At 32.9% G+C, this 11700-nt stretch overlaps 3 protein-coding genes across 4 annotated transcripts in view; 1 reads left to right on the plus strand and 2 right to left on the minus strand.

Annotated features, from left to right (window-relative positions):
* Positions 1–1112, plus strand: part of LOC117120110 — a 9255-nt gene extending 8143 nt beyond the window's left edge. Inside the window, exon 4 of the mRNA XM_033265122.1 lies at positions 848–1112. Coding sequence (XP_033121013.1) covers positions 848–1112 — 265 coding nt within the window. The remainder of the gene's footprint in view (positions 1–847) is intronic.
* LOC117120098 (beta-1,4-galactosyltransferase galt-1-like) lies at positions 1099–5387 on the minus strand. Its single transcript, XM_033265105.1, has one exon. It carries the CDS (start codon positions 4674–4676, stop codon positions 3309–3311), a length of 1368 nt encoding a protein of 455 aa, XP_033120996.1. The 5' UTR covers positions 4677–5387; the 3' UTR covers positions 1099–3308.
* A 78-nt stretch (positions 5388–5465) lies between these two features.
* Positions 5466–11700, minus strand: part of LOC117120097 (activating signal cointegrator 1 complex subunit 3-like) — a 38962-nt gene continuing 32727 nt past the window's right edge. The window contains exons 36-42 of one of the 2 annotated variants that reach the window (XM_033265102.1): positions 10131–10299; positions 8838–8989; positions 7933–8047; positions 7487–7598; positions 6647–6738; positions 6004–6169; positions 5466–5692 (exon numbers count right to left, since the gene is read on the minus strand). In XM_033265102.1, coding sequence (XP_033120993.1) covers positions 5565–5692; positions 6004–6169; positions 6647–6738; positions 7487–7598; positions 7933–8047; positions 8838–8989; positions 10131–10299 — 934 coding nt within the window. In that variant the 3' untranslated portion in view covers positions 5466–5564. Of the gene's footprint in view, positions 5693–6003; positions 6170–6646; positions 6739–7486; positions 7599–7932; positions 8048–8837; positions 8990–10130; positions 10300–11700 lie in introns of those variants that run through there. The other variant, XM_033265103.1, reaches the window with a different exon arrangement.

The following is an 11700-nucleotide window of genomic DNA, read 5'->3' on the forward strand; positions in this document are numbered from 1 at the left end:
CCGGCAAGGCAGGAATTCTAGAGAGGTAATTTTTTATTTCAAATGTCTTATGTAAACAGATACACTATAAACTGCCTTGCGGTATAATTCTTATATATAAACTGGAAATGATAAGAGGAAACTATTAGCGAATCCAACCCGCTGTCTCCTGAAGTATATGCAGACACCTTAACCAATTGGACCACTTGGGTTTTTGTTAGACATTCGAATGCGATTGATTACACCATGAAGGTATAAACACTATCAGGCCCGTAGCGTGACTTCATTTGTGGGAGGTTCGTTTCAGTGAAAAGTGGACCTTTTGGCTTGTGTGATCTCCGATACTCTGGAGAACATTGTAAATATATCTACGAATATCAATTTTTTCGTTTTTAAATGCGGACCTTCTTTTTTGGGTGGTTCGTCGTAACTCCCTTAAACCCCCCCCCCCCCCCCCTACGGGCCCTGACTATATACAATGTGTATGCGGATACAGCACGTTTACTCGACACAAACACGTGAAACAGATATAAATGAGATACGTCCATAGTATAGTACGGTAATTTTATATGTAAAGATAATATTATGTAAAAACAATTACTATTATTATTATGTTTTCAAAGGCAATATTATGAAATAAATTTAATTCAATTCAATTCAATTCAATAATTCTTTATCCCTCATGGGGCAATTTTAAAACAGGACTGAAATACTCAATAAGTTAAAATCATTTATAAACATCGAACAACAATAATATATATAAAACTAAATAAATAGTAAGTGTATAAATATAAATCACCAAAAAACATACAAAAGAGACCAACCAGAATCATTTAATAAACATGAGTATATATTTTATATAATTAAGACACATTTTGTGTATATTAAAGTGTATTTCTGGATCATTTACCCACGACTCCAAACCTGTCATCAACAATAACAACAATAACGATGACGATCAGAAAGAGGAGGATGACAACGATGAGGACGGTGATGATAAGAATGGTATTGATGATGATGACGACGATGATGATAACTATGATGAGAGCTATACCCCCTGGGACAGCATACAAAACAAAATTACAGGAGACCAGTCAATTACAAACGGATACAACGAACTGGATGGAAATTGAGTTTTATTCAATTACAAAATATAACACTGATAGGCTCTAACTACATGCAAAATGCAGATGGGGCAGCCACACATTAACACTAAACGAGATAATGACATTGTACGTAATTAAAGGATGCTCCTAAAAATTATAATTACAGCACTAGGCCTGTAAAGACTAAAGGTTAAAGGTTATTCATTTATATATACACTACTATACAATATGAATGTCTATTATAATTATTCACATAATGATTGTTACATTAAAAATACACATAACACCTGATTAATACAACAATAACATCATCAAGAAAATAGTTATATGGATGACAATTATTGTTGAATCAGGTCGAAAAAAATTAGAGCTATCTACAATATATTTGCAATTCTATTAATTAGGCCCTACATAAGATTATAATATACATCATCCTCTTCATCAGCACCACTAACAAAATATAAATTTCCGAGATTCAAGATTCAATCTATTTGGTCCAATTAAAATGGACATAACATGAGTACATTTCAATATTCAAAATACTTCATATAAAAATACAATAAAATAAAATATGCAGTACAAAAATACAATGCAAGATAAAAACACCAAACGCAATAAAAAACGCCAAAATTTCATTTCAATCTTTAGAATACAAGAAAAAGACAATAAAAAAAATGCAGTACAATATTAAAATACTAGATCACAAACAACATAACACTATAAAAACGCCAAAACTTCCAAGAATGTATGCAGACGTAAGGCCGATATATAACTAGGTGTTTGTAATTTCTTAGCAATAAAAATAAAAATGAAAGTTTTTTAAGCTTAGTTGCTGTTACTTCACACACCTGATGCCACTGAAAGCTCATGCAATAAGTACATCTTTAAGTTAATACTTAGTTATAAACGCGGCGTATTTTTCACTATTTCACAATTAGATTCATTAAAATAAGCCTAACATTTATACAACAGTTTTTTTAAACCAAAAAATGACCCGGCCTGTATGTACGACGACCTTGAACAACTTTCACTGGCCACAGGGTTCATTCACCTTGGGTCACAACAATTTCCATACCTTTTACATAAATTTTCCATTCAAATAAAATACATTACCAAGACCTCATTTCATAGAAAATAAATTGCACATATTACCTATCTGGGTATGCAGCAGTATAACTATTCACTACTTACTTTAATTTCATAATTTTCGAATATTTCCATAACTTTTCCATAATCAATTTTATTTTCCATGACTTTCAAGGTCCTGAAAAACACTCGTATCAGTTTCCATAACTTTCCAAAACCCGTATGAACCCTGTGGCCAGTATTACAGCATCCACCATACAATTTAGAATATAAGGTCGCATTATACAAATAAGACAAAACACTGAGATCTCTTACAAAACAGTCACCTATTTAAATAATTACGACACAGTTGGTGTATATTAAAATATATTGTTGAATCATATTGCTTAACCTTTATTCTGCGGCTTGGGCGTATCCTCCATACTCCGGTTTGGGAGCAGGTAATATAGTTTGTGTGATGAATAGTTAAGGTTTTTTTAAAAATTTGATTTAGACGTAAACTATTGTCGTAAAGGGACACTTACTCGCAAAGCCACCAATCAATATTAACTTATTCTATTTTGAAAGTGGGCAATATTAGCTTAAGCGTTTTTACTGGCCGGAAGTTAATATAGGCAAGTTTAGCAAGTCTCCAAACCAACGTCTTATTGTCTTTTAACATCGACAAACAATAATAACAATTACGGGACGGGTTAGCAGTGTGTGTAGGCCTATTCATTCATAAAATAAGATAAAAATTATGAGCAATCATCATTGTTCATTATCGAGGTTATGACAACGTGAGGCGCTATATAAATTCAGAATAATTATTGTAATTATACTCTTTGTCCACTAATACATTAATAAAATGATGACAGCAATTATAAAAATACGGAGCTCTCGCAACCTTAAGATAACGAATACGGTTACGTCATAAAAGTTTTAAACAACCCTTTCTCTACAGTATAGCCTATTTGTCACAACGTAGGCAATTGATGCTTTTGGCATGAATCAAGCATCATATTCAGCTCGTATTGTCAAGGATGTTTAAGGCACGAATGACGATCATGACATATTCGTATCTGTTATCCTTTTCGTAAGGTTGCGAAATCTCGCTATTAAATGGGCAAACCAACACATATATAGCAAATTAAGTTATTATAACTCTTGACATTCGATATCACGTCTATGGCAACCATGAATTTTTTTCCATATCTTTAACATACTTAAATCTTTAACATTGTAATTTAGTTGGAAGTATTTAGGCCCCCTTTTATGCCTCGGATTGGACGCTCTGTAGTGTACAAGGCGGAGCTCCTTGTACGGGTCAAGTGTTAGAGTGTCACCACCTAATTTAATTTGATGTGTTTTGAAATAATGAACATTTTCAGGTTGAATAATACACTTATCGTGCCCTATATTAATAAGTGTTGGTGATTTAATTCGCCACCGGTTATGTTCTATTACTGAGGTTGAATTTGATTTATAGAACCTTGATCCGAAATACCAATTATGTATTTTAAAGCATCCAATATTTGTGAAATTAAAATTCTTTATGTAGTCCTTTATATATGGCTTATCTGGATCCATAGGCTGAATAAATTCATCTACATCTATCGAGAGTACCCATTTTGATTTATGTTTATTTCTCCATATACAATCATTTTCCTGAGGTATTTGGACTTCTGTAAAGTTCTTCCACGGTGTATATACATGCGCCCATGGAATGATGGATACAAACCCGTCAGCTGTATACCTACTCAATGAATTCGGTAAACTCCCTCTTCTGGAATTATCGTATATGTAAATATGGTCAACTCCTACATGACGGTGATAATCCAACCACATTGGGAAAAAACCATCCATATCCTTCGTCATTGTACATATTATCAGTGAGTGTTTTTTCTCCTCAGTTAGCCCAAATTTTTTGTGAGAAGCGCATATTGGAATTTTAGCATAGGCGACTGACGGCAATTTCTTCCTTCGTAAGTTAATATTGAATCTCCGCTCAGAGAATGCTGATGAATTCGAAAAATCTGCTGGAAATGGGCACGTTATTACTAGGGCATATTGAGGAATGATTCCAAAACTCCGACTGTCCTTTACAATTGGATCAGTTACCGTTTTGTCTCCATTTGGGAATTCACATAAAAATGATTCAGCACTCCATTTTTTACCAAAGAATGTAATTCCTATGAACACTACTCGATTTTCTGTATAGTCGGCGAATACGGAGTTTATCGTTGGCATGCAGTCACACTCTAGTCTGTTTTCGAAAAAACAACTTTCTGCATCACTATTTGGAACCAGACAACTACAATTTTGATGTTGCGGCATGTGATCGTCAATAACGGGAAATTTCCTTTCATTAGTTTTACTTCCAAAATATGCTTTTAGATGTAGATTTCTGAACACTGCTTCATAAGAGATCAACCAAGCAAAAAGTTGAATATTACACAGAATCCCCAGAAGTACGATGAAATTTTTAAATGAAGGCCTACACCTCTTCGCTATGGGTAAAAACATTGCGAATAATTATGTTGCACTACATTTAAAAATCCTCAAGGAAGCGAAATTATTACACCAGCATGGTCGACGTATGCCTATCCATAATAAGGACTCTGTCAGCCACTGAGTGAGAACAAAGCTGGGTTTTTATCAGTAGCTGTGCGACCACACGCTTGGCTGATGTTGAATTGACTACAAAAAAAAAGGCCCTAAACGAAACGAAACAAAGGCAACCAGAACACATAATTGGCCCATGGGGAGGAAAACTAATTCCTCCATGGCTGTCTCCATGGTTGGCCCATGGGGAAATAATTTATTCCATGGTTGGCAATTCATTTACCCCAGTGTTGATATGACATTTTTCCCAAAGGCCTAATGCTATGCTCAAACGCAACACAGCGCCAAAGATTCGTTGTAGGGGTATTTCCAAATCACCAGTAATATTTCAATACTTAAATTAACAAGTATTCCATAAATTAGATTTTTTTGTAGTCAAAACCATTTTGATAATTGATTTGTTTTTGTTCCTGTTAATAAACAAATTAACATTTTTTAGAGTATGACCCAGAAAAGCTTAAAAAATACTAGTTTCTGATCATTCACTTTCAAAAAGGAGATAGAGTGCAAAACACAATAAACATAAATTGAATGTTGTTTACATTGTTCATTTAATGTACAGTAACATTTTGGTCAATATCTTTACAATATAAAGCAGTACACTACTAAGCACATTCTATTTCTTAATTTTAAAAATTAAATTCTGTAAATTATATAATTTTTATATGTATGTACACATGTGTATAAGAGACATACATTATACATACTTGTATATACTTATATTAATTGATGATGTGTATGCCATAAATTGAGTTGTCTATTCTGCATTCTTCATTTATCCCAATCATACTATATATCATCCACCAGTTGATCTTTGACCTTAGTATCTGCTGTTACTACATCTAGACAAATATTGTATTGTTGATCAAGACCGAGGTAACTGTCACTCAGGAAATACAATGTATATATCACTTGACCTAAGAAAAAAAAAAAAAACATTCACATGATTTAATAATGAAATTAATATCCACAATTATTATTAATAAAAATGATGATGATGAATATGATGATGATGCTGATGATGATGATGACAATGACTACAGCATAGATTTTATTAAATGTATAAGATGCTTTTCATTTATTATTAGACCTTCAATTTGCCTTTTATTTATTCATTGATTCATTTATATATTCAACCATATATAACGCTGATTTAAATGGGCCATACAAACAAAATGTGCAGCACATGAAAATAAAAATTATGCTTATTTGCTGAAGAAGTTCTTACCAGTATTTTCAGGAGTAAAGAAGGAGACCTGAACAGTTGATGTGCGAGTCACATAGCTCACTCTCTTTAAGGCTAATAATTCTTTGTTTTCAATATCTCCCAGGATCATAAACCACCCTTCACTCTTTGGTTTTGGGAATCTTGGTGCTACTGCTTTCTTGTCATTCTGTTAAAAATAGTAAGAATTCACATCAATTAATTATGTGTTTCATGTTAATAAACAACCATTCAAAAAATGCATTCATTGTTCCAACTAAGTGATATCACCGGGATTACACTGGTATCAGTATCACTGGACAAGTTCCAACTCCTATTAAATTATTTCCGGACAAGTACCTCTAACCGTGACCAAGTGGCTTATGTATAATTACTTACATTGTAAAAAGAAAAATTATCAAAAAAAGTACTAAAACTATTAATGGCACCAGAATCCACTTAGAATTCCGCAACAATTTATGGCGTTGAACAGGTATTTTAATCAATTTTAGAGTCTCACATTCTGTGGTAGAATTACACAAAATGATTTTCTCTTCCTTAACGAACTGTGTTGAGAGCAGTCCAATGAGATAAGGGGAGGGAGCTCTTTCCATCATCACCAACCCTTGGTGTCACTGCTGATAGACGGAAGCCGATGTAAACTTACAGTTCCTCCTTTGATTCGCCTGAGATTGATGAGTAACACATACTCCTTATCTGTGTGAACCTGGATGTAATCTTTATCCTTGGGTAGCCCTCCTAAAAAGCAAAAAGTACATAAACATACCAGAGTAGAATAAATACTGCAAACTTATGTTTGCAACCTAGTACTCTACTTATGAACCAAGCAATAACAGTAACAATTAAGCAAACATAGTAATATCAACATAATCCAAATGCAGGGATGAAGCTAAATTCATATTAATCTAGAGCAATTTATCCATTGTTTTGAAAATAACTTTTATAAATTGTTTTTAACTGAAAATCTATTGTTATTTGTGCTCTTTGTATTTTACTCATGTTACTGTATTTGTTTGTATTTGTCATGAGGGCAGCCTTGCTGTAAGAGCTACCCTCATAAAAGAAAGTTGAATAAATAAATAAATAAATACCTCCTCCCTGTCCCTGATTACCAACTAAAAAAAATCTCTTATAAAGCAAGTGCTCAAAATTATGCCAAATAGTAATTCACTCTATAGAGACAGAATATACCACATCAATGGTCATGTATTTTTATAGCACCTTCCACGATAAAAACAATCTCAAGGCACTTCATCATTACTATTGTTGTAAATAACTGTAAAAATACATTGTATTGATGTATTTTCAGAGGATAAAAACTTTTATGACAGCACACTGAAGCAAATAACCTCTGAATTGAGTTGAATTTGACTGTCTGTGAGCTCCACCTTTGACCTTTTCACACGGATAATCCTGATAACAATCCAACACAGAGACAGTGGTGCATACATAACCTCCTTGATGGAGGCAGTAAATGTTAACTTACTGATAAAAGAAATTGGTACAAATCTTTGTTCATTTTCTGTGCTGTCAACCCAGACTCCTTGTATGTTCACATCTACCTCTATCATTGGTAGTTTTTGCAACATATCCCAGGCCTAGGGAATTACACAATAATAAGAATGATTTATTCATTAGTCATCTGAACACAAGATCAGACAAAGTCAAAATGGCAGGCCACAATTATTGGAAAGTTACTATAGGAACACAGCCCGGCTTGAGATAAGCCACCTAGTTCAGACTGGCAGGTGAATAAACCCAGTGAGTCGAGCCAGGTTTATCCACCTAGTCTGAACTAGGCCTTAATATAGTAAAAGTCAAATTATTTAAGTTTTTGTTATTGTACATTGTTTAATTTTGTAACTATTTATTTTTCAATTATTACAGGTGGATTCACTAATTATAACCAACACCATACAAGTGACAACCTACCTCATTTATCTGCCTGTCACTCAATTTGCCAGAAAGAAAGTTATGAAGTGTCACTTTGTTACCACGGCAATGATGCACTAATTCTGGCAAACTTTCAATCAATGCTGATCGTGTTCTAAAATACAAAATACTCTAGCTGATTATAAAAGGAACCAACACAGTTGAACCAAATTGATATTAATCAGTGTCAAATGAGTTTTCCAAAAAAAAAAAAAAAAAAAGAATGGTGGAATGGAACAGTGGTTAAGATGCTCGATTTCAAATCACAAGGCCCTGGGTTCAAATTCTGCAAAAGCACTTTTAGGCAAGACTTTTTTGGTACCTTGTTTGGCAAACTTATTTCTTTCATCAGAGGACAGAAAAAAGAATTTAGTCATTAGTTTTGCCAAAAACATCCAGATGGAGAAAAAATAAAAATAAATTTGTATTGGTGATTGTAAACAGTGTAGAAATGGAATGGTTAAATGCCTTTTATATAATTTACATAATTTGGAAAAAATATACATATATTATTATTATATCTGAAATTTCCATTTTTTGTGGCAGCGGGTGGGCTAATTGGCCAAAAATTAAAATTTATTTTTATTCTAAATCATCATTATCGGCGGGCGACCGGTTTGCTAAACAGAGTATAAACAAATTCTTGCCTTACCCCGAAAGACATTTTTTTCTATCCTTGGAGAATGTATTATAATATTATATAACTTGAATATAGTAACAGGATAGAGTTTTAAAGGTTGTAATGGTAACATTATACAATAACTAAGTACCACAAATCAATCAGCAAATCGCTTCTTTGTCCTATTTCATCAAAACAATGACAATGCCAATGTCACCAACGAGGCCAATGACACCATAGAAACATAACAGAAAGGTTCAACAAATTTAATATAATTCAAACTTACTTGAATAATGCTAGTGTTGATGCATCTACATGTGGAATTGTAAGAAGACTAGACTCATGAATCCAGCGGCCTTGCAGTACCATCTGGATAAGGTTGATGGTGGACAATGCAGTTACCAGGAAACCGTTGTCAGCGGTTACATCTAACATAGCCTGTAGTTTTAAATATGTTTAAAAATTTGAGATATACCATTTGTATCTATACTAAGATATAGTTAAAGTCCTCAAAAACTAAAACACAAAATAGCTCATTTACTGTAGTAATAATAATTTGTTATAATTCAAGTGTTAGACAAAAGAAAACATTTTACTACAAAAATTCTTAATATATTTACAAAGAAAGCAGCCCAAATTATATATTATTATATTTTATATTTCAAGCATTTTACCTCATCAGACACTATATCATAAATCAGTTTAACTGAAAATAACATGTAAATTACCAAGTTTTATTCATTTTCTTTATCAATAATTAATATATATTTTTTTATTTCAACCATATTTAGTATAGTATTGAAGGTACTCCTTCAGCGGCAATGATACTACTAAAGGGTCCACTCCATGACAATGTATGCAGGAATTACACATAATGGAAAGACATGTTTAAAATGTACAAAGATATAAGGAAAAGCAGGGCAAAACACAGTAAAAGAGGAAAATCTAAGTTAAAAATGCATTCAATGTGGGATTTAAGTTTAATGGTGAATAGATTTAATTTACAGTAATATTTTATATCTACCCTTAAGTTTTTTAAATAGAACTTATTTTTAGCTAGTTTTTGTTGCAAGCAAAATGCCTTTAAGCTGCAGTGCATTTGGAGGTGGTAAGTGTTGTGCCAGTGTGTTGTTTCTAGCAAAGGTAAAATAGAAAACACTTGGATTAGGATTTTTTAAATAGTCAAAGTTAATCCATCTGGTATAAAGGTACATTGTCTTAGACAAAGAATTTAAATGAAGGTGTTCACAAGGAACAAAAATAGGTCATCTTTGCTTCATAGTCCACATTAACGATGCATTAACAAACATCAATACTAAACAATACATGGCTCGTAATAGTGTCAATGACATGACCCTAGGGTAAAAAAAGTTAAATGAGGGTATGCCCATATTCAAGTACAGTATGCTTTATGAAAACATCCAAGGGCCCTCATACCAGGGATGGGCATAAAAAAGTGTAAAGAGCCAAAGTAGATTTTCAATTATACACTGAGGGCTAATGAATGAATAAATAAAATTACATTACAAGAATATAACAGAAACAAATAGATGCATCTAGGCCTATTATGCACCATTACCTGCAACACTCTTATTGCCTGATCTAAGACGGATTTTGTGTCAGTGTTGTAATCACTACTTGGCAGCTGTAACCTACAGAAGTGGGCCTGGAACAGTAGGTGAGCTTTGGTGTGTGGGTCATCGAATGTATGCTGTTTCACCTCCAAAGGTAGTTTCTTTGATAGTTCACTGTAATCAAAACCAACAACTATAAAAATGCTATGAACGATTTAAAAATCAGACAAATGTTGTGGTATACATAAGAATTTGATTAGGCCAAGAAAACCAAATTGAGTTGTCCAGTGGCATTTGGAATAATTGGCAGTCGGTGGGCAGTTACATATAATAATAATAATGTTGTCAGAAACTCGTGTAAAAACAACCTCTTGATTGAAACATAGAAAAAATAGAATGATTGAATGAGTGTGTACTGCTGTACTTGTTTTTGTGAAAAAAGGAAGTTTATATTATACATATAATAATCTAGAAGCAGGCACAAATGACTGCCATTAGCAAATGTAGCACCACAATATCTTAATGAATTTATGCAGAACTATGAGTGTTATAGAAGTAGGCTCAGATCTGAGTATATCATCAAATTGTATAACCCAGTAGTAATACACATGTGTCAGGTGAACGAGCTTTCTTTCAATTTGGGCCTGTGATGTAGAATGCAATTCCATGACAAATTTGACTCGTTCAAGAAAGCCATAGACTTAATTCTTTCCAACATTAAACGTTTTGGTAAACTTTAAAAAAGCGCTATAAAAGTATTTATTATGTATCATTATTATTATTATGATCAATGCTATACTCCAGGTGGCACTCTTTTGCACAAGACCAACATACACTTTACTGCACACCTATATAACTGAAATTTCGTTTTTCTTGTATTTTTGTGCACAGCCCCAGGGAAGAACAACCCTGTATTGATTCAGCTCTCTGTGGTAATAAATTTACAGCAAAATTTGTATACTTTTTTGTGCAGCTGTGGGACTTGAATCTACAGTATGATTTCATATTATTGTTCCACCAACTTGACAACTGGTTATTTTTTGAATAGCATTAAATACCTCAGTAAATATACAACAATAGTAGTAAGAATTTTGATGGTATTTTGAGTTATTTAGTTATACTCAATAAACAAAGTTTATTAAACCACACATTTAGCTTCATTTATTATTCATCCATGCTAATATTACATGGCTTCCAAGGTTACTATTGAACATCTAACTTTATTATTGCATGGTCAGCCATGTTAAAATGACATAACTTCTCACTATTGCCATAGAGATATTACTATAATACCACCATGCTACTGCACAGCCAGCTCTAGGCGGTAGATATTCTTCAGACGCTTTTATGTAAATCCGAGGTGATTGGTGGAGCTGGCTTGGCCCTCCAGTCATACTGATTGATTTTAATGCATGGCTGGCAAAGGAAGGTATTGTAGTACATAAGGCTAGACTTTTTTATAACTAGTTTAACGAACCCTTCAACCACCAAAAATTGTGATTTTGAATAAAAATATAAATTATAAAGTGGAAATAAAAAAAAATAAATAAATAAAAATTTTATATTTATTTTTAT

The sequence above is a fragment of the Anneissia japonica genome, unplaced genomic scaffold (genome assembly GCF_011630105.1).
Source record: "Anneissia japonica isolate Jap-2015-1 unplaced genomic scaffold, ASM1163010v1 scaffold401_len1656234_cov178, whole genome shotgun sequence".
Taxonomy (NCBI): Eukaryota; Metazoa; Echinodermata; class Crinoidea; order Comatulida; family Comatulidae; genus Anneissia; species Anneissia japonica.

What these genes read in the sequence shown, in the direction of transcription:
- LOC117120098 (XM_033265105.1), bottom strand. Translation starts at nt 4,676, where the DNA reads ATGTTTTTACCCATAGCGAAGAGGTGTAGGCCTTCATTTAAAAATTTC.